The sequence below is a fragment of the Drosophila persimilis genome, unplaced genomic scaffold (assembly GCF_003286085.1).
Source record: "Drosophila persimilis strain 14011-0111.01,24,50 unplaced genomic scaffold, DperRS2 tig00000191-arrow-pilon, whole genome shotgun sequence".
NCBI classification, from domain to species: domain Eukaryota; kingdom Metazoa; phylum Arthropoda; class Insecta; order Diptera; family Drosophilidae; genus Drosophila; species Drosophila persimilis.
The window spans coordinates 5,606,239-5,630,845 of NW_020825298.1; the positions used below are offsets into that span (position 1 = coordinate 5,606,239).

The 24,607-nt window shown below is 39.0% G+C and overlaps 1 protein-coding gene across 3 annotated transcripts in view; it reads right to left on the minus strand.

The window, feature by feature from the left end:
- The window catches only part of LOC6589416 (TBC1 domain family member 24), a 54,654-nt gene that overhangs the window by 26,582 nt on the left and 3,465 nt on the right, over positions 1–24,607 (minus strand). For 2 of the 3 annotated variants that reach the window (XM_026988258.1, XM_026988255.1), the window contains exon 1: positions 8,236–8,386. In XM_026988258.1, the coding sequence (XP_026844059.1) occupies positions 8,236–8,386 (151 nt within the window). Of the gene's footprint in view, positions 1–8,235; positions 8,873–24,607 lie in introns of those variants that run through there. The other variant, XM_026988253.1, reaches the window with a different exon arrangement.

Genomic DNA, 24,607 nt, shown 5'->3' on the forward strand with positions numbered 1-24,607 from the left:
CCTCAGCTTAAAATAAAATTAGAATTAATAAATTAAAACCCACAACAGCCTTTATTTAATTTCCAACAGCCATCGGCAATATTATTTAGCCGACAGTGTGCCACACTAATGTCCCGAAATTACCATGACACCGGCACAGGTAATTAATAAATTTAAAGCATACTTTCGGGCAGTTCATTAAAATACTGCCACCAGCAAGGCGAAAAGGCAATTATTATGTGAACATCGTGCTTAAAACGAATGAAAAATTAATTAAATGGGCGGACAATGGGGCGGGGATGGAAGTGCAAATAAATATAAAGTTTTATGAACCAAAAGTAAAAGCAAAAGTGTGTTCAAAACTGTCTAATTGCAGAGGAGCATTGCAGGCAAAAAATTGAAATAAATGAATGGGTGCTGGTCTGCCCCAACAAATGTTTCCCTGTTATCTAAACAGTGCGCAACGCAAACACTGTTTTCGGTTGGATCTCAGAAGAGAACGAGAGAGAGAGAGGAAGCACTGAAGAGCAGAGAGTGAAAAATAGCGAGCGAGCAATCCGCCGGTAGATTTCTTTCCGTCTGCATTGCTTTAATGTTACGAATTTTACTGTTACAATAGCAACAAAAAGAACAGTTTTAATACCCTGTAATCAGGTAGGACAAGGGTGGAGCATACTATATCGTACATTTATGTAACAAGCAGAAGATTTCTGAGGATTTATGGAGGAGGGAGGATTTATTTATATAAAATTTATCATTGACAGAATTTTTATTATTATTATACATATAAATATAAAGAAGAAATCAGCACAATCAGGGCATCGCATAGTCTTAATATTGGCAGTGGCATTCCTATCTATTTCGCCTCTTTTTTGTTTCGTGTTTCGGCTTTTATCAACGCAGAGAAATTTGAAAATCAAAGAGCAAGTAAACAAAGCCAGAAAGATTACCTAGTGCGTGACGTTCGGCTGCTTAGTGACCTCAAAGAAATACGACACACGTATACGTACATAGTCGTACAAATATATGTATATATACTCGTAGCATCTGTACATACTACATCTAATTAGAGGCGCCGCTGTTGACAGGAGGGGGCCATAAGAGCTAAAGAAAAGAACATTAGAAAATCCTACAAGAAATTACATTTGAGGGGCACAATTCTGCCGATTGTTTGATGGATTTGCTCATTATTTTCATCGATTGTTTGATGGACTTAGAAACCTTTCTAAAGATTGGGGAATGTGTGCGTGACGTGCAGCGAATTCCAACAGATGTTCAAATATTTATTGATAACTTTCAATTGGATTTTATAGGTGTCTATTTTAATGGAAAGTCAACCATTTTTTCGCGTCTATCTTCGTCAAATAAATGTGTGTCAATCAGACAAGGATTTCTTTGATAACTTTTATTAAAAAAATATAAAAAAACAATGCTCTCCACTGACGAAAAGACCTTCCGCTTGGCCCTAACTACAAACAAGAACAAACCGACGAGCATGCGATCTGTCGTCACGCAGAGTGTCGTGCTCGGGGGCGCACGACCATATAGACCGTCAGGCAGACAGGCCTACGACAGACCCCTCTCTCATTCATAATACTACACATACATCCACTGCCCGCCCTATCTCTTGTCACCTTCATCAACTTCCAACAGCCCAAAGCCGTCGTTGATTGTTTTACGCGACCCAAAGATCAAAAGAGACCCCAACGACATGTGGGCGTGTGATCTGTTGCTTTTTCGACAACGGATGAGATCCGATGGATTGGATTGGGGTGAAGAGTGCTTTGGGGGTAGGGCGTGCGCATCTGAATTATTGCGGATTTGATCTCTGAACTCACAAAGAAGAAAAATACATAAAAATACGATAGAATGGCGGGAATGTTCAAGAATCTCTGGTTAGATATTGGGAAAAACTATGACAGTTTTAACAGATTGTGCAAATGTTTTGAGCAAAACTTAACACATGTTTCAATCCTTTTTCTTAAATATCGTTGAGATGACAGCACAATGATTGATGACATAGTGATCGGATGTTGGAAAAACTGTACTTACGTTAATGTATTCTGAGAAATAGTGCTCTGAAACTGGTTACTGATTCAGCAATTTGTAATTTGTTTACAAAATCGCAAACAGATCTTTACAAACTGAGAATATTCAGCATAAAAGCTACAAATGCTACAAAAATTATACCAAAGACCTTTGAATATTTGATAAAAACAAATTCACATGGCTAAAAATATTCCTTCAACTATAATAATTTCCTAATTGTGTTAATCTAATCAAACACGAATCAACTCCGAAATAAAAGCCAACCAAAATGAGAGCAAATTCAGTTAGCAACTCCCCCAAAAGACTGGCTGTCATGGGGTTCTGTTCTGCGTTTACTTGAATTTTACTTTTATTTTGGTTCAGCGGTCAAATCGGTCAAAAGATTCGCCAAGAACAAAAAGATTCGCCAGCAAAAAATCCCAATGAATTATACATCAAGAATGTATAGCAAAAAAAACAAAAACAGAAATTTTGGTGACTATAAAATATGCGAGAAAGTGACTTGCATACATACATACATACATACATAAAAGATATACAAAATGCAAAACAAAAAATTAAAAAAAATAATAATAATAAAAAAAATTAACCGAAGAATCCTCTTGAAAATGAATAAAAACAGAAATGGACTAAAAATAAAGACAAAACCAAAACAGAGAAGGAAACAAAGAGAAAACGAAACGAAATATAAATAAACAAAACCCGACACAGAAAAGCTAGCTTTAGGGGAGACGAAGCTGCAGATACCCTTCGAGATCGGTCGTTCCTGAGGATCATCCTCGTTCACTTGGTCATTCACCAATATGATCGTTGGTTCCCAAGACCGACCAATGATCCTTCGTTCGATCTTTGCACAGTAAGCTAGAGATTGTTGAATTCAATTCGAATATCTTCAGTACCAAGAACATTTTGTTTCACAAAGACTTCGCTTCGATATGATATAGTGATTCGATCTTGTCGGTTCTTATCTATATAGTTCGTGGATCAATGAGATAGTCTGGTAGAGTTTCATCCAGATAGGTTTTAAACTAAGAAACAGACGCGAATATATAAATTCTTAGACGATCCCTCTCTGCATTGCAAATATACATATATCTGCCGAAAATCCATAGTACCCTCTGTGAGCGTATAAATGCTGAAAGAAATTCGCGAAAACCAGTTTGTGTCGGTTACAGAATGCTGAGAAAAATCTTTCGAGGCACACTTTTCGCATATTTTCAGAGGCAGAGGCAGCAGCACGTGCTTTCTGGCCAGGCAGATGGGGCAAGGTGTCCGCGAAGGGGCGTGTGCCACAAGTTTTTAAACAATTATTGGGACTATCGAAAATTTCTCATACACACACACACAAAATATATATACTAATATATCTGTGTGAATGTATATATAGAAGACCGCCTGATTGCCAGTGGAAAATTTTTCATCCGAAATACAAATATTTCTTAGATGATTTTTTGGAAAAAACATTTTCCGATCGCACAAGTGGAACATAAAAAATTCCTTTAAATTAAAATTTATGCCTTTAGTTTTTGTTTTCTTTTTTTTTTTTGCTTTGCCTAAGACATAATTTCATTTGGCATTAAATAGCAAAACAAAAACGTATTTTCCTAAGGGGTTGCACGTCAGCGGGGGAAGAATTGGGGAAGAATATTCTGTTTCCATTTCGCTTGCGTAAGCAAAAATGTTATTATTGCTAACAAACAACAAATAAATTCTCGACTTTAAGCCATCAAAATGATTATTTCTATCCGAATTGTTGCTGCAGATGGCACGTGGCCTGTGCGACACGGAAAATACCACCAAAATATATCTACATATAGATATTTAAAATTAGCCAACGATGTACGACTATAGATAGATAGATACTATATATGTACGCTTCACAGATGCGATTGATCATGCTAATTGACAGCCATCAGAGTGTTTCATTGGATTTCTGTTGTATTTCATCTGTAGAGTGCTCGGTTTTAGTCATCTTTTTGCATTATGGCAATTATTGAACACTTTTAACATTCAAATAATCCAAGTAAACTACTTCGTACGATTCTTATCAGGGCTTTCAAGACAAATACACTCCAGGAATCTTTTTTATGGTATCTATTGAGTTAGTTAATATTTCCAACAGACATATTTGTATAGGTTTTATCCATAAGAACTTCTTATGATTCTATTGGGTATATTTTTTGACTATTTCTTTACTCGTAAGAAGGGAATCCTTCATAAACACCTAAATTATATGGAAATTCTTTGGTTTCCTTTTCCGAAACTCCTTTCAACATATCTTGTAAATTCTTCGAACAATTTGTGATCCATAGTCTAATATTTTTAACATTATCATTCTGTATTCCTTGTTTAATTTGAATTCATTTTATAATGTCAGACATCCCTCTAAATATATGCATATTTTAACATACATATCTGCAACGCATATTTTTTCTTATTAAATTTAAGCGAAAATAAATACAAAATGTTGCCGCCCCCATAATTCTCCTGTGGAATAACATATTTTATCTCATTATCCCATTCCCAATCACATGCTCAGCAGCAGATTTAAATTGGGGGAAAAAACTTTTATCAGAAAGCCAGAAAACATAAGCAGAAAACCACAACAGGAGGAGGCAAAAGTGATGATGAAAATTGCATTTATTTATAAACAAATTAATTGGATGCCGGCCAAGAGTACCATAAAAACGTGAATATTTTTATTTGTTTGCCCACTCACAGCGGTCCCCGATCCACGATCCCCGAGAAAGAGAATCATCTGTGGAATCTTGGTGTCTACGTGTGCATCAAATATTAAATCTTATTTATGAAATATAGATAATATCGAAAAAGTATAGACCCAATGGAAATTCTAGTCAACCTACGCAGTGCCTCAAAAGGAACCCGTGGCGTGATTTTATTCGATTAATCAATTTTCATTGGTTCGTTTCGCAAAGAACAAATTTCTTCCATATACTTCCATATATAATTGGGTTTTATCCATTTATCCATATGCACACACTCGTAATGGAACTGTGTGTGCACAAGGCTCATTATTTTGTAAATCAAAATCAAGGCCAATCTCGATGTCGATGTCGACAGGCGTCGCGAGGGAGGAATTCTGGCGTTATGGTTCCGAGGGGATATGGGAATACGTGGAGGATGGAGACGGTAGAGTGCCCCACTAATGGTTCGATTGGCTGGGATCGCCTGATTGCATTTGGAATTGAAATTGCATTTAGTGGATTTTGCCATTTGGCATTCTGACAAGCGCGTTAGCCCACAGCGAGGGTGGTACGAGCAGTTATATATAAAGGTGGAAATTCCTGGAAAAACTAGAAGAAGAGAGCCAGTGTGTACTCAATCGAGAAAGTTCCAGTTCCAGAAAGTTTTATCCACTTAAACGATGTTGCAGTATATTTTCTGTGTTTTCATCCCATCAAACATTTTAGTGTAATATTTTGTATTAGTAAATGCAGTATGCAGTAAATTCAGTATTTTAATTAACTAGTATTTTCAGTATTTGTGTCCGCTCTAGCGATATTTTGGTATATTTTTAGTATTTGTATCCTGTCAAATCTCTTGGCATAGTACTTTTATTTAGTAGATTCAGTTTTCCTTTTAGTATTTAATATTAATTAGAATCTCTTATGGAGGAATATGTTATTCTAGTAAGAGATATCTTATCTTAATGATCTTTAAATACATTCATGATGGTTCTTCAGGCTTTTCGGATCCCAAGCAAGTAAAAGTATCCCCGTCGCTATCTTCATTCTGCAATAAGACTTCCCTAACCCAAGACCCTTCTTTCGCCTCTCTTTCGAACCAATACTAAATCAAATCATACGAGTACGAGTACAAGTATATTCAATATCCATATTCATTCGCCCCACCATAAACCATAATCGAATGCAGCGTAAACAGAATTTTTGTAAAGCTGTTAAACGCAATTGGCTTTGATGGCATAACTCGCATGGAAATGCATCGAATTTGCAGTTTTGGCAATCATAAGACGCAATTATATATCACTTTTGCTTTGGTTTTCCTTCGTATCGAAGAGTGTATACATACATATATCTATAAACATGTGTAGATACATATCCATATATGTACATATGTATCTATTTGTCAATATTATTGTTTGTGCTATTTGGGTCAACACTTGTTGGTGTCTTGTACCCTTTTCGAATCGTGTTATTTCCGAGATGGATAAGCTTTCGATTGTTTGGTGTTTGGTTTAAGTGCGGAAATTCTCGGACCCTGTTCACTGTGTAAATAAGGTTCGAGCAAGGGCAGAAATTTCGTTGTAAAAATCACATGTAAATTGCAATTTGCATTTTCAAAAGAAAAATAAACAGAAATAATTCCATTTTCCGAAGGAAATTCTGATTGAAGAGCGAAAAGTGTAAACAAAAAGGAAAATTTACTTGGGGCACTTGTAGGGCAGACACAAAGCGATACTCTATAAACATGTATGATTTAAATATAATTTAAACAAAGTAGTCATCACTGATGCAGATTCTGGGACATTCAGACCACTCTGGAGGGGCTGTTCAGGATTCCGTTGTATACCCCCTGGAAATCAGTTTATAATCCTTTTATTTACCAGTTCATGTTCAGCTAAATTAAAGTTATTTCTTGTGGTAAAAACAGGATATTGCTTAAGAAATCACACGAGAGAGAGCTATTCTCCTTGTTCCTGTTCGATTCCGGGCTTTCCTTTCCAAACAATCCAATACGAAATCCCGTCATTTATTTAAACTTTTTCGTTAACTGTACGACTCTGTATTTAAATGAAATATTTTTCTGCCCTGGGCAATGTTTACACAGAGCACAGAGCGGACTGCATTAATTTGACAGTCGGTTGCCGTCGGGTTTTTCATAAATAACTATAAATATTTGAATTTTATTTCATTTATCGCTTGCGTGCTGTAATAGCCACAAAAATCACAAAAAAAAAAGCTGCAAAGAAACTGCTGGTCCGAGAGATCTCTCGAAATGGTTCTCCAGCGAAAAATAAACCCGTTGGGGTTTCTGGCTTGGGGGCAGGCGACTGCAGAGTGGAAATATTATTATTGCCTTTGATTATTTTTGCAAATGCCTATAATTAATTTATATCTGTATTTGTTTGTTTGATTTTTGTTTTCTGCTCTTCTGATTAATGTACTCGAATTTTGCCCGAAACGCAATTAAAAAGAAAACAAATATTCCTTTCGGGAAAGATATAAATTAAAATTGTTCCCACACAATAACAAAAGAACATGTGCTCGAGGATCGTCTGTGGATCATATGATACTTGTGATTATTTGGCGTGGGCACTAGCTTCAGATACCTGAAAAATCGCTTAAATATACGACCTCTTGAGGCGATTTTTTTTTGTTTTTGCACTGAGTTTCCCAAAAATAATCATTTAATTTTAATCACCAATTATTTTTTGGCTTTTATTGGGATTTATGTCTTGTTTATTTGCATCAATTCTCATTTATATCTTTTGCATTTGTAAACAAAAAAAGATATCAAATTGATGAGAGGAAGTGAAAGTGGCTATCATAATTTCTATGATTCCGAAATTGTTTTTCGTTATTGATATCTATAGAATTTTTTATTTATTTATAAGCAAATTTGTTAAGAATTGTCCATAATAAATGTAGTCTGTTGATACAAGTCCCAATCGGTAGTATAGAGGCACGATAATCACGAGATAGGCCTCAGTTCTTCATACTCTGATAATCCAAATCGTAATACTTATGTACGCAGTATGGAACCTTCACGAATTTCATCGCGCGCTCCACAGTATATTCATCCGAAGGCTCCAGGCAGTACACACACACATGTGCAAATGTAAAGTACGACACCCATCATCAGAAATGTGGGCGCAAAAATAATCAAAACCCGACCCGTGATGCCGAAAGATGAGATGACACGAGCCTCACGGTTCCGATGCAAATACATCGGAAACACTTTCAGTGGGCAAACGGCCAGAACAGATCCTCTCGCACTTGATGTCGTCTTGGAATCTGTTTCACACCTCGTTAAAATCTCAGTAACCTTTTTCAAACATGACCTAATTTTTTAGAGTACGACCTTTCCCAGGTGCCAGAAAGATGCACAAGCGTGCGGGGACGCAGCTGTATGATCTATTTGTGGCCCGAGAATGCAAAAACAAATTTTTAAAAGCCCCCAGAAATATGGATATTATATAAAAACCAAAAAGAAGACTTTACTTACCGGTTGGCTTGGGCAGATTGTAAAAGTCAAGGGTTTTGATTTCCGAGGTCTCGACATGCGGCGCAAACCCCTCATACAGATCGCTCTCCTCCACAATGCCGCTCAATTTGTCGGCCTGTGCCGAGGCGTCTCCACTCCGATGGTATGGCATCTTTTTGGCCAGGTTTGCAGTCGTGTGTGTGCCCTCCTTTGGGTCACTTTCCGTCGCTGTCAACTTTTTGATTTGGGTTTTGGCTCAGAGACCACTCCAAGACCTTACACCTTACTTCGGGTTTCCGTTTCTGTTTGTGTTACTGTTTTGGGCAGGAGGCAGTTGATGAGTAAATCTCCTTCGTTGTTTCTTTTATTGTTTGACTAGAAAACTTTTAGATATTTATACAATTTTGGTGTTCCTTTTGATTTGTTGAATTTGTTGTTCCTTGTTTTGATTTATAGAATTTGATGTTGTTTTTTTTTCTTTCTTTTTAGTATTCAACTTTTGATGTTGGTGTTTCTCAGCAAACTTATGGAGACAGAAATACTCCAATACGATGATGCCGCGCAGAATTCATTATAGTGAACGATTTAGGACAAATACAGCGAGAGCATAGCTGTGATATACTATAATCAAATCGAAGGTGTGGGCGCGCTTCCAAGTCTGCAAATAAACGTAAAAGAGAGGCGGAAATTTGTTTATTATTTCATTCCGATTGTTTTCCAATTGCATAAACAATCAACAATCAACTCTCGTAGTCAATCAACATCAATCAATTAGACAAGATATCATTTGTGGAAGGAAATCCTTGCCATTTAGAATACCGAATGTTTATCCACCGATCCGTAATCGGTTCAACGACATGACCCATCTACATACAAGTTAATTGTAGATAATGCTAAAGGCGCCATTGGCCCATAAAATACTTGGCCGGGCATTAATTGCGGGGCCAGTCATAAAAAAAAAAAAACAACAGCCAACTGGTCAGATTTATAATATATATACATATACACTCGTACATTGTATGAGGTGGCTCTGATTTTGCTGAGGGTGGCCGCTGACAGCAGCACCAGCAACAGCAACGGCAGCAGCCGGTTTGATTTCTAATTAAACCAAACAAAAATCCGAGAATGAGAATGAGAAAAACCGGCACAAATATTTCATTTCGCCATACAAATTCTCCTCACTTATAATATACTACGAATTGGTAAGCAATTTATTTAAATAAACAATTTCACGTGATTTTTTATTGTACATTTTGGTAAATTTCGTTGATATAAATCAGATAAGGACTGCGAGAAACAGCTTCAAATAAAGATGATGACAAGAGACGATGACATGAAAAATAAAAGATACTAGTAAGAAATAAGATTCGTAATTATATACAACAAATTCCAGAGAAAATACTAAAAAAAAAATACCAGAAAATACTAAAAATACTTAAAATTGTACAAAACAATACAGAAATATAAAATAATACAAAAATTAGGATAATACAAGAAACACGAAAAAAAAACTAGAAATACCAAAAACTTCAAATATCAGGAAATACTGGAAATAACAGAAAAACGGCATAGATCCCATAGTATATGCATTATTCATAACAGAAAACACATAATTAAATATACTAGAAAATACTAGATCTACGAGAAAATACTAGAAGCACCAAATTCGTTTGGCATTGGAATGGTATGGAACGTAAGGGTCTTTACCCCAGAGTCTTAAGGCTTAGACGCATCAACGTCTATGCAGTCATTCGGCTTGAATAAATTTACTTTACATATATTTGAAATTACCCTACAAAATGTTGTAATATTAAATTAAAATAAAATACCCATCTATTCCGCCTGTGAAAAAGTTGCGTATACTTAATATTCCCCCAAATTATGCTCAAATTTTTCTTTCAGAATTTTTTACCGCATATCCACACCTGGTGCCAGTCTTTTAAGGTCCAGGCTATTTATCATAAAGCATTTGTGTGATATAACCAAAAACTTTGGTCTCAATTACCCCCCACCAAACCACTCGACGCACGGCAATTACTCGGAAATGTTTTGCTGCTTTTGTCACAATTCGCATGCACAAAGTGAGCGCGCCCAAGAAAATGGAAAATTAAATTGCAAATTTCTAATGAAATGCAAAGTGCATACGCATAGAAAAATAAACAACAGAACAGTTCGCCCAAGAAAAGTACAGCAAAAATAAACAACACCAGCAACAATTTTGCCACGTATTTATTTGTTCTCGTGTTTTATTTTTTCATTTTCATTTGACACTCTTAATGATTTTCCCCCGTCAACTGCAGGCTACTCGTAAAAAACGACAGAACCACATTTCACTTTGGGGCGCTTTGACGCTGGTCTAGGGGCGACGGAAGGGGGTGGTGGGCTGGGGAGACAGACATGTCTGATAGATCGCTGCGTTTGCTTGATTTCTGATGTCCGATAGAAGGTGTCGCAGGCGGACGACGGCTGCCGTCACTTTAGTTTTGAGGCTAGAAGACAGGTTGTGTGTGAGTGTGTGTGTATGTGTGCGTATCCAAGGCGGTTCAAGAGTGTACTTTGCTATGCTAAGTAGATAAGAATATGTGTAGTACGAGTACTCGTGTTCATATGACTGAAATGACTTCTAATTAATATGGAACGTTGCTTGATGATGCACGATGTCAAAGTCAAAAGAAAACTTACAAACCTAGTGGGTTACATTGTGTTTAAGAGTTTAGATTACATGAGAATCCTGAAAATATATTTTTTCTTCGAAAATGTAATAAAAAGTACGACAATGATGATCCCAAAAAACATTTGTGATAATTGCGTTCACCATTTTGTGTGGAAAAAAATTGAGTTTGGGGTCACCACTTTTTCTATTCTACATATTATTCGTAAAATGTAATTACAAAGGAAATTGTTTGCTGGGGTCGCCATCATACTCATTTACCTCTTCGATTGGGGTCCACACTTTATGCAGAAGCATTTTTAAGGGTCACCAAGCCATGGAAAAGACTTTGTTAGGGTCACCATTGCGTAAAGTTAAAATTTATTCACTTTAAGTCCCACATTTTCTTCTAAATTTAATTCCAAAATTAATTCGGAACGGGGTCACCAAAGTGCCCCTTCGATAGCAACCTATCTTATCCACTAATGAATGTACCGAAGCGCCAACCGAAAAGCAAACCTTTTCTACTCCATGGACATGTCCTATCTGAATCACATAATAAGCCTGCAAATAGAGAACTCCCCTGCGGCTCCTCCTCGAAAGAAATATCAAAGCACTTAAGCCTCATTAATTGCCTAAACAGTTTCCATTTTGTTTTACATCGAATCTCAACTCAATTGAGAACTCGATTTGTTTCGTTTCGTTTCGTTTCGCTTCGTTTCGATTCGGTTCGACTGGTGTTGATGTGCAATTCTCTCATATGTATGTCAATATTATGCTACGAGTGTGTCTAGTTTTCTCAAGGTGCCGCAGGTACACACACAAAATTAAAGTCATCAGGTATATATATATTTATAGGTACGTATGTATATAGAGTTATTAACAGTCTGAGAACGGGCATTAGCCCCTGGACTTGAGCGGACTTATCTAAATGTTAAAATACACCCAATTTAAGCTAATGAAATCAAACGGAGCGCAACTCAATTGAATTCAATTGGACAGTTTACAATGACTAACTTAACTAAACTGAAAATCGACACAAAACTAAGCACCGACCGACTGTGGGCTGTGGGACTACGACTGAGCACAGAACAGAAATGTTGCGCCATGAATCGATTAACTCTCTCGGGTCCAGCGGCTGCTAATTAAAACGTTTATGCTAATGGCCTGACACGATGTCATGTCGCAGTGTCGCGAGATGTCATCCAAAAGAAGCTGCGAAAAGCGGCGAATGTCACAGAAATATTGACATCCCGGAGGTCAAATGAGCCAAAAAATGACTACGCCAACTGCCTTTCAGTACAGACACGCAGTACAGTCCCTCTCTGTTTCTCTCTCTCTGTTTGCCTCCTGTTTACCTCCTCTCTTTTCTTTCTATTGGACTTTAGCGCAGATTAAACATGGCGTCTGCCGCGGGGCGAATGTCAGGCAGGCGAAACATGGCAGACATCAACAACTCAATTAGAGGCCCAAAATAGCTCGTTTTACGCTGAATAAGCATTTAAATCGTGCCAAACAGGTGTTAAGCGTTTCTGGTGCTAAACATTGGACACAATGGGTTAATCGCCCCGACAATTGACAGACTAGACCCCGAAAGACATGCCACAAAATGTTGTGGGCGGCGTGGAGTGACGCAAGTGCAACAGAAACAACGTTTGGGTCAAGACTCGAGTCGAGTCGACTCTCGCGGCCACACACGTAATGCTTGCTGCAATTTGCGTCAGTTAGCAAAGAGGGGAAAACTTTTGAGGCTTCCAAGTAAATTTCCACTACACCAAAGCTCCACCACCCAAGTTATTAGCTTCAACGGGGACTTGGAGGCTCGGAGACTCGGAGACTCGGGTACTCGGGGAAAACTAAATTGTTTCTGTTCGTACTTCAGGCAGCCACAGAACACAAAAGTTAGTCCCCCGTTCGATAAGCATGGGATCATGATGGATTATAATAGAATCAAGTGTGGGCTGTGGGGAGGAAAGTAATCCTCATGAAAGGAACTCGAGATAACAAAGTTGTGCAACTAATCAAGTTTTAGGCGGGTTCTGCTTTCAACATCAAGACACACGCGGCCCTCGATTAAATATTGTCTAAATTGGAAGTATTCAATTGGAAACTAATTAATTTAATATTTAATAGCTCTTGAAATTTATGGATTCTTTTTAAATATACGAGTATGTTGGATCTTACTTATTTTAATATGACTAAAACCAATTTTTGGATGTGCTTTCCATCGATAAAGGATCGATACCATTGATAGTTTTCGATAACTCTGATCAATTCTCAAGATATCTCATATATATGTGAATAAATGATACATTTTATAACCGATAACGTCAATAAATTATCTATATACTATATATTAAAATCTATAAATTATAGATATCTATAAATGTCAAATAACATCGATACATATTCGATATAATTTCAGTATTTCATCGTAAAATAAGAAATTCCCTTTAGGGAATATTTTTCCTCTAATAAAAGCTAATTTCTAGTGGCAAAACCTCAAGTAAAGTTTGATAACCAACAGCACCAAAATCCTTACTAAAGAAATCCTTTGAAGCGATGTTTACATAATGAAATTCTTTCAACGAGCATTGCACAAAACCAACCACAACCTCAACATCAAATAGTTATGAAAGTCAAAGTTAGCAAGTCTCCTTGATGTCCTTAACAAGTAATTACAGTACCGAAACAAGTGACATTTTGTGAAATAAGTGGGTCACCTGTTGGGGAGTGAAACGAACACGAGTTCCCTTGAGGGTTTCGCCTCCTATTTGCATATGATATGAGTGGGTGGAAATCGGTTTGGGCCACGCCTCAAGTGCGTTTCAAAACGAACTTTGAAACGTGTTACATGAAAAACTGGGCCAAGCAGCTGTTGGCTTTCTGCACGGAAAAGTCCTTCTCCTTGAGAGCGGCGAGTGCAATGACTTTGTCCAGTACAGCACTCCTTCTGCTTGGGTCCTATTCCTTAGAATTCCTCGCCCTCTCTATTCATTCTGAAAACTGTGTCAAATCGGTTCGGTGCGGGGGGTAGGACTTGGAGAAATTATGCCATTGCCTGGTCGCTTGGTAAGCCCTTAAAGTAAGGGACGGCATCGACATCACAAAATGTGGGACAACATAAAACCCATTGTGTGTGGGTGTGGGCAGATGTCTCCCTGCTACGCAAGTGAATGAATGTTTGAGCGAATGTTTGCGAGTCTGTGAGTGGGTGTGACAGGACATTTTGCGTCAGCAGCAGACTATAAAAAAAATGACGAAAATTCTACCCTTTGAGTGTCGAGGCATGCAATACCCTTAGAAGATCCATTAAAACACACTCGAGTCGAGCATTATTGGTGTATTTTGTTTTTGCACTCTCGGGTCCTCCCTATTGCGTCTTTTCGCTTGTGCGTCTCAAACTTTCGACCTTTCTAAAGTTTCAGTGCTGTAAATAGCGTAGTACCCTCAGAAAAGGGTATGCGAAAACACGCACGAAGCTGGAATTGCGTTGTTGAAACTGGTATCCGGGGTGTGTATGCGGCTCCAGTGAGCAGACTGGCTCCTAAATCAATGAATGAATAAAGTAACGCGTCAGTCGCACGCATGTGCAAAAGAGATGGTGATAGAATCAATTTAAGGCAGGGGAGAGCAGCGAGGACACAGAGGGCAAGCAGAGGACATGGAGAAGCAGCAGCAGGAGGACAGGACAGGACAGGCGGAGGCCTGGAGCCAAGCGTGGAGCCTTAAGTGAGAATTGATTGGCAAGGAAATCAAGTTCCAGTTTGGCGCAAGGACAGCCACTTCTGCGACACTTGCCACACAGAGAATTTGTCAGGGCAGGCGGCAACAGGCAACAATTAAAACAGGGCCCGAAGCTGTTGACCTGATTTCCAGTATCTCCCCTTGCCCCTTGCCCCTTCCCCCGCCCATCTTTGCCCCCGTTTTGAATGTATTGTTGTTGTTGGCTGTTGTCTCTGCTGCCTGGCTTTCTGGCGGCAGACTTCGTGACGGCTGAAAATGCCAGCCGCAGCAGAGACTCGACTCGACTCCGCGAGGCACAGCTCATGGACACGCAAGGCTTTTTTATGGGCCTTATTTTGTGTGTATCGCACCCTATGGCCAGAGAGGGGTATAACCAAAAGGCAAGCATTTCGGGGGGTGGCTAAGACTCGGTTTCATGGGAGTTTCTTAACTTTCGAAAGTGTATCTCAAGCGTCGCCGCATTCGAAATTCATTTTCCATAGAGTTTCTTCTCGGTGTGTTGTGTGTTTTTTTTTTTGGCAACACAAGGAAAAACCTGTACAATGCACTTGCCACAAAACACAATCGCAGCAGCTCTCATGCTCGACTTGGGGGTCATTGAACCTATAGAAAAAAAACTGCAAACTGCAGCAGCAGCAACGGCAACAGCAGCATTTTTATTTCATAATCATTACATATAAGAGCTGTGGCAGCAGCAGCAGCAGCAAAATCACGTGAAATGCGGGCCCTGAGCCGGAGGCAGGCATACAGATATTTATATGGCCATTTGGCCACGTCTCTTAGCCTCCTCGCTGCCTTGGATTGTGTCTCATAAGTCCCGGTCCCTGGCCTAGACAGAAGGCAAAAACCAACTGCCGCCAAATGACAAAGAAATAATAGAGGCAGGAGCGAGAGGAACTTGAAACCAAGAGATCCCAGAGATGGGCTAAGATAAAGTCTATAAAGAGGGCTTAAAATGGGGCCATAGATGCTGTTAAAAGATGTAAAAAAAGATGTGTGCAAAGACTGGCCTAGAGAGCGAAGAGCACCAACAGAACAGAGGCTGGCTAGAGAGAGGGAAGGAGGGAGCATGAGACTAGCGATGGGCTAAAAAATTCCCTGATGAAATTATATAGAAAGAACAGAAAATCCATTTAAAGGGTCGTTTCGAAAGAATCTCGCAAAAGTTAATAAAATAAGGAAGTCAGAAGGAATAAATAGACCCTGAAAAGGGTTGTAGATCCGCGGTGGGGCATATCTGTATTCTCCCTTGTAGATGGATTAGAAGAAAGCGAACAGGAAATACTCTCATCTCTTTCTCGGGGAATAAACTCTACAAATCCACACAAGAATAGTGATCCCCACTCTCCATTCGATTACCGTACAGACAACCCTCGCGCTGATGACGAGGCGGCGTCACTCAATCGCAGGGAAACAAAGGCAACGACGTAACCGGTAGCCACTTGGCCTCCAGCCCCCCTCCAGCCACCTGCATGCAACCCAAACTCCCCAAAACGGGGACGGGCGGGCCCCCAAACTTCGACCAAATGTGTGTTATGTAAGCGCGCATTTTCAACATATTTCTTGCTTCTTTTTTCCAGACATTTTTCGCCTCTGCGCTTCGCTGGCGCAAAAGTTCGCAATGCAGCCCAGAAAATTGCAACCCAAAAAAAATACGAAAAAACCTTCAACAACGAGGAAAAATGGAGGAAAAAATGTATGGAGAAAAGTGCAGCGTTTGGGCGTTCTGATGGCGGAGAGAATGTTGCTGGCTGCGCGTTTGCTGGTGAAATGGAGCAAAAAGTGAATCATCAGAATTTTTTTTTTATTCGGTAACCTACAATGTTTACTTTATCGTTTCAGCCGCCATACGCCTCACGGATGGATGGATGGCAATAGATTGGTACATTCTAAGGGGTATTTATATGTGTCGTATTTGAGGATGATGAATACATAATATTTCAGCGTTACTCATACGACACGTGGATACGGCAAACGACTCAAACATACGTCTAGAAATGCCGCGCCCTCCGTTTGAGTTTCTGTGAAATGATATGTTTCCCACCGGTGATCTTTTTTTTGTATTCACACAATTCCCTGTTCTCATGTATATCCCACTGGAAGCACGATCAGACATATTCAAGAACATATTATAATTTTGTTTCGATACACAAAAAAAACCAAAAATACTAAATAATACTCGAAATTAGCCCCTAAAAAATAAACACTAATACAAAAAAAAAATAATACAATTCAAATTATACTAAATACTACCAAAAATAATAAAGAAAATACCAAAACTACTGAATAGTACCAAAAAAAACCAGAAAATACCTTAAATATTCTAAATAATACTAACCAAAAATGTTTAAAGCCATCAAAAAATTCTAAATTCCACTCAAGTAATACTAAAAAATATCAACAAATACAGCTCAGAATTTTAATTTTAAATATTAACAAAAAAACAAATACTAAATAATACCAAATAAATACTAAATACGTATTACGTATACAACAGAATGGCTCTAATTTCCACCAATCGAAGGAAAATTTTGCATAGGCTTTCCATTTGTCTCTGATTCGATTCCCAAGAAACGTTGGTGGAGAAAGTATCGTGTAACAAACAACAATGGCAGTGGTTTGGGTTTAGGTTTAAGCCTCTCAAATATCCATAAACCCCGGAATAATTACTTAATTGCCGGCGACATTCGATGCTCGCCATATGTCCAGATGGCAATATTTCACCAAAAATACTCAAATTGTATACATTTTGTGGGTAATTTGCCACTATTCGACGGCACTTAATGTGCATGTAAAATGTGTTCTCTTGGGCCATCAAGGAAGGCCCCATACGAGGGGCCTGGCCTGGCCTGGCCTGGTCTGGTCAATGAAACTTTTATTGAGACATTCAGCTGTGAGAAGCAGAGCAGCAGCAGCAGTTCCACTCAAATTATGGCTAATTACATGGACAATTTAATAGATATTTTTCCCCATATGTTTGCTCCAGCAAAAAACAAAAACAAAGGCCAAAAAACAGAGCACTCTGGCTGTGTTATATAATGCAAAACTAGTGTAGAAAAAGTCTGGCGCCAGGTCTGCTGCTACTACTGCTGTCAAATCCCTTTTGGGGCAGGGCCACACAGAACACAGCGGGAGGCGTTGACCAAACATCGGTTATGTAAAAAGCATTCTTGTTGCAACACCCAAGGGCCCAGGGACCCAGAGGCCACACTTTGAGTAAACAAATGTGTTTATCCATAAACTTTTAGAGTATAAATATGCTGTAAATATGAATATATTTTAGCAGAGAATTCCATGTTTTTGTAGAATGATTTTGTGGTTGAGCTTTAGAGTTGATAATACAATCGGTAATCTAAGTATATGTATAATCCTTGAAAACGTGGAAATGATAAGCAGACATACGCATGTATTAATTTCTATGACATTTCATATTCTCCAAGATTGGGAACAAATAATGGGAAGCTTTCGTTTGCTCTCAGAAAATGGATTATAATTCTTGGCAAATCTTTCCACCTCTTCTAGAGGCCGTTTAACACATTATCCCTTATCCGCTCTAGTTTTTATTTCCTGATCACAATATATATTTTATCCGAATGACCCCAAGACCCCTTGACCCTTTATATGCATCTTTTCTGCAATATTTTTCATATTCTATAGCACAACAATTCAGTATTCCCCGATGAAATCACACAACCTGTAACCGTGAACGATAAAAATCGTGTCAATTGTTTAGCCGTGCGACATAAGCGACATAAATTGTGGGCTTGGAACACGACACGCGTTGATGGCATAAAATATGCATACTACAATACACACAATATTTATGCCGATAAGATACGACGAGGGCGGGGGGAGGAGTAGGTAGCATTAAAAAGAATACGAAATTTGCTGATAACGCGGCGTACTATGTATTTTGTATTTTGATTTTGAGCGAAGGAGAGAACTTGAAGCTTTGAGTATTTTTTTGGCAGGGCAGGCATTTTTTGATAACATTCGACGGATGATAGATGGAGGGAGGCAGCACTGTGTCACGAGCTGGAGGAGGCCATAACCATAGCGAGAAAGTGCTACTACTACTATCAGTCGTAGCCACTAAAAATAGTTGCCTGACATTGGCAGCGGGTTGTAAATCTCAGCGGCAATGGCATGCCTCAATGGGATTGGGAGTGGGAGTGGGAATGGGAATGGGAACGGGGGATTACTAGACAGAACTTCATCTCTGATTGAATGATTGCCTGATTGTCTGATTGCCAGATTACCTGATGACTGCTTTAGCTTCTATCATCTTTTATGCATTCTCGAGTTTACTCTCAATATCTCAAGCAACACCGGTTCGATGCCATCATCATTGGCATCATAAATATAAATGTATTTGTATGTATTTTTTTTATATGGCAATATTTTCGCAAAACTCTGCCATCCGCCGCGTGACTCAGAGACACAGACACAGAGTCGCGGGGGGCTCATAAATGCTTTTGGTGGGGTTTGCGATTGTCTGTACACTTGTTTTCGGCATTCCAGTGAACCCCTCCGAATGGTATTGGATATACCCAACCCAACCGATCGGTAGCGGCCAGCTGAGAGCGCGGCTCGAATCGGGTTTCGGTATTCGGTGTTCGGTATTCGGCTTTCGGTATTCAGCGTCACGTGCTTGTCGAGTTCGATTCGGCTTTATCGGCGCTTTTTTCGCTTACATTTTCTTCGTTTTGTTGTAAACAATGGGGAGGCTTGTTTCTAAATATTTATAGCGTGTTCATTTGCGTGCAATGCAAGTGGCTCTGAGGGCTCTGGGGGCTCTAAGGGGTCTCTGCTCTGTGTGTAATTCGGTATCTCTCGCCGCTTATTATACAATACCATTTTGGGTTATCCACGAGTTTTATTTACTTTTTTTTCAGAGTTCATTTCGCGCTCTTCGGCTTATGGGGTGGGAGGGGAGCGAGGGGTATGTGGGTGTGTTTTTTCTTTACTTTTTTAACTGCTTAATACCGCCCTCTTATTGTGCGATCACGTTCCCCATATGAGTGCGTGGGTCGACAGACTCTTGCTAATTTCATAGACATGCAAAAAAATCCAAGACGCTGACTCTTTGTCAGACTTTTGCGTCAATGGCGAGAATGAAAACATGCAGTAATGGAATATTTTACAAAGAAAATTATTTTTCTTTGGAGTCGACACTTATCCGATGTGGCCATAACAAGCGGATAAGTAGGGATAAGATTTTGCATCGAAAAAATAAATAAATCGGCTAAATGGAAACAAATTTAATGGAATATTTTATAAGGAATATTATTTTTCTTTGAACGCAACACTTATCCGATGAAACCATATCACGCGGATTTTCTAGCCATGGATATCACCGGATAACAAGTTTTGCATCTAAAAGACATTAAATGGTGTATTTTACAAAGTAGATGATTCTTAACACTTATCCGATAGACTGGGATAACGATCACAATAGTTTTCTAACCGTTTAAATGAGTCTAAAATATTTTTCGGTACATCCAAAGTCAATGAAATAGATACAAATTAGTTAGCCCAGCTTATCCGAGTAAATAACTAACGGATAAACCCTTAATCAAAGCCAATTCAGCCATGAGAACCCAAAACCATAATCCCACTATTTTTAGAGGCCTCCCCCACACAGGGAGGTGGGAGGTGGAATCAAGCGTTAAGCTGGAACAAATTGAAAGCAGTAAAACGGTTTTCATGGCCCCATAAATATCCCATCAAATTGGCTACTGCTGCCCACTGCTGCCCCGTGGGGGAATTGCCTAGAATTCTGCAATAGAAACGAAAGCAAAGCAGAAGCAGATGCTTGAATAATTTGTGACCATGAGTGACACTTCCGGATGCATCAGAATTTGCATCCAACAGCGGGCACAAACAACGCCACCCCCTGCCCTAAAAGCCCCCAGCGAAATACGAACAAATATTAATTAAAACAAATCTCCGCTGACCTCTGCCCACGCAGCATTAAATTGAATTATTATCCCAACGGCAGTCCGGCAGTACAGCCGTACGGCCGTACGGCCGTACAACAGCAGAACAGTAGGGCAAAAAAAACGGCAAATAATTGAATAACTCGACAATCGAAAGCGCTGCAAATTAGTCCCCGGGAAAATAAACAACGGGCATAAAATATGCAAGCGAAACAAAAAGGAAAAAGAAAAAAAGGAACCAGCAAAAAAAAAAGAATCAAAGACAAGAGACAAAAGAAGAATGCTTTAGTTCCGGGTGTATCGCTAGGGCGAGTACCCCTTAGTTCAGAGAGTTCCTGATTTTTGAATAATTCTTCATCAAAAACCAATTTCGAAACAAATTTTTGGTTGATATCATTTTGCAAAAGGGGTCGATATGTTTTCAGTCTCACTGAGAAAGGATAGATAGAGGGGACAAAGGATAATACAATAGATTTCAGATTTCTCCTCGCCTGGGAAATGGTTTTCTTCATTTTGGCTGTAGAAAATATTAAATTTTAGACTGGTCTCTGAGTCCTGTTTGAGTACTATATCCAAGAAAACGTTTCTTCCTGACTGTCCCACGTATATACCCCACTCTATGCACTCTATGATTACCATGTAATACAGCAAAAGACTGAGAGGCGTTGGAGGTGGAGGAGGTGAAGCCCAAGAATGTTTTTTTTTTCGCAAATCGTACAACTTGAATTCCGTTGATGGCTCCTACTGAAATATTTTCGTTTCGTTTCGTTTTGGGCTTTGCTTCGGTTTGGGGTTCAGTTTTCAATTCAATTAAACTTTTGGCTGGCGCACGGCACGGAGGAGGAGCTGTTCAGAACGCATTGCTCGGAACCTGGCGGGCGTCTGGACCTTTTTGTTGTTGTTTCTTCCATGTCTGTGTCTGTGTACGTAATTCACTTTATTCAAATATGTAGTATAATAAAATAAATGCCTGGGCCTGCCTGTATGCAAAATACAATAAGCAAAACAAGTAAACTACGGGGCTGGCTGGCTGCCTGGGCCATTGTCGAGCCAAAATCTGGTTGCTCTGCCGATTGCTGGTTTGCCTCGAACCTCGCGTCTCGCGGATACCGATACAAAGGCTAAGGCTGGAGCTGGGGCTTGAGCCTGAGGGCAGTCTGGGGCTTTGTGCTGTGCGCCGGATGTTTTTTTCACAACCAAGTCGCCAACTACAACAGCAGCATTATGCGAATTGAACTTATCTTCAATGAAGAGTGACAACGGCGACAACAGCAACGAGTGCCCAGGGATGAGAGGGAGACTCTCGAGACTGCGGCTGGGGGTGTCGCACTGGATAAATGACGGGACAGTGCACTCTAGAGGCAGTCTCTAGTGGCTATCAGTCCGCCAAAGTATACACCCACAGCCACGCTATGCATAGCAGTGGATAAGAGTGATTCCAAGTAGATTCTCGAGGGATCTGAAGCTGAGCCTTGCATTATTGCACTCAAATTAAGTGCTCGGATAACAGCGGATAAGGGAAATGAACATTAATTTGTATCTGGTGTGATTTTCATAGAATATTTAAATTATCCGTCACAACAAAAGGTCAGGGATAAGCTATAAATAACATTAAATTGCTTAAGTGCTTGAATTATAGTTATCCCAGCCTTTAAATAACTCTCGGATAACAAATTAAAGTATCACAAGTGCTGGCATAAAAGCAAATAAAGGGAAAAGCGTATAGCATATTTCAATTATGCGTCTCAATTACAAGTAAAGGATTAGCAATGAACAACATTAAAGAGTTTAGAAGCCGGATTTTTAGCTATCCCAGGCTTTAAACAACTCTCGGATAACAAGGGGTAAGAAATTAAAGTATCAACTATGAATGATATATTCTTTTCATAGAGTATTTCTATTATCCGCGTCAATAGAAGATCAGGGATAGGAGCCAAGGCCAAGGTTAAAGAATGATATAGAATTATCCTAACTCTCGGATATCAAAGGAGAATAAAACAAAATAGCTACAAGAATTCAAATATTTCAATTGTAAAGTATTTTCTACTCCATATTCGTCTTGATTGGAAGGAACAGATAAACCTTAATAGATACAATTCAACTGATAAAGAAATGACGCAAAATGTTAGAACAAACCATAAGGAATTCGCAGAAAATTCTTATCATTTTCGAAAGTTTCCCTTAGAAACGCATAATTAACCCCCATCGATATGATTTACATACATTTACAACACTTCCTACCGAATAAATGACACTGATAACGATATAACCAGATCTGGTCATTGATTTACAACTTATCCGGCTTACGAATCCAAGCACGGATAACGTTTACAGCACAGAGGCAGGCAGCAGGCAGGTTATGAAGGTTATTTAATCAAGGGGAAATGGACAAATATTTACCCCCCCTGATCGCGTTCTCAGTTATTAGATTTTATTCATTAACGAAAATATATATAGCTATATGTAGGTATGCCACGATATATAACGATACACACACACATACATACATATACGAGTATTTAATATTTTGTTTTTTGTTTGTTGCAGCTGTGAAGTGAAGCCCAAGCCCCCCACCGAATGAAATTACTTGCACAAATTAATGCCGCAGACAGAACAGACACACACAAATTGATTGTTTGATATCTCGTCGAGGCATATGCTGTACACAGTCAGCTGTATCTGTATCTGCTGCTCTCTATATAGAGCATTTCTACTCGTATATGGTGGAGAGAACGCATTCATATCGCTTAAATTGCTTTCGGTCGCTTCGGTTTTATTTTAGTCTTTATTTTTTATGCTTGTTGGTGGGCGTCCGTTGTTTGTTTCGCTTCTCTGTTCTGTCATTAACACACATCGCGCGGATAGGTACTTGATTTAATAAATTTGATTAGGATTTACGACTCGGTCAAGTGTGTGTGTGGGGGTTTTCAATTTCAGACTGCAATAAAGGCAAAGCCAGATCCAGCGAGAAACCAAATGTGCGAAGTTTTTCCTGGTATCTGGGTATAATTTCATCATGTGATCGTCTCCAATAACGTATTAGTAGAGCAGGCAAACTTGAAGATCAATTATTCAAAATTGTTACACAGATGTTCCTTGTTTACTTATTTATTATATTACAGAGTAGGAAAATTTGTGGAATACTCTTTCAGGTTCAACGAATACATCATTTGAAGATCTTTTATACATCTTTTTGTTAAACTTTTTACAGATTTATTGTTCCTTTTTAATAATTCATGCAGCTTGGGTGTCTGGTCTCCCAGAGTCCCAAAAGTTTAGCCCCAAAAATCCTTTGAGATGTTGGACAGCACTACAGGATCATTCTTCGGTCACATTGTACTCGTATCTACCATGCAAATACACAAGAATCGGAGGTTTGTTCAGCTTTTCCACAAGGAAACTGTGTCAGGGAATAAATATATTCGCTTTCAATCTAAAAGACTATCCATGCATATACCCCTACATACATACATTCAGACAGCAACAGACCCAGACATACATCTCGTACATCTGTATACTCGTACATCTATTCGTAGTCTCAGTTTTTCTATATAAATACTATTTTTTAACCAAAAGCTAAAGCAATTACAAGTTTACATCCGCTAAAAAACATTTCAAGCCAACCTCAGTTGCAGAAACCAATTAATTTTCTGGTTATTTAACATAAACCCAGTTGCATGACAACCAAAATAAATTCAGAGTTTTTGTGCAACATTGTGGTGGCCACAAAGCGTAGCATGGCCATAAATATAAACAGAAGCACAAATGAGCCGAAAATTATTGATTTTCCCTGAAGAAATGGGGTTACCAGGCGATGGTTTGATTGTGGATTGTGGATCCTGTCGATGAGGTGGGTCAGTCCTTAGGTTGTCCTGAGTTGAATGAACCCTTTGGGCTTTGCCCGTCTCAGAGACATTGAGTTGTTTGTTGGATTTGCATTTGTATCCATCCATAATCCATAATCGCAAGTGAATCATCGAATAAATCACGTTGTCATCGTCTAGGCAGTGGCACGTACACACAAATCAGAATCTCTGAATATTCGATATGGATAAAT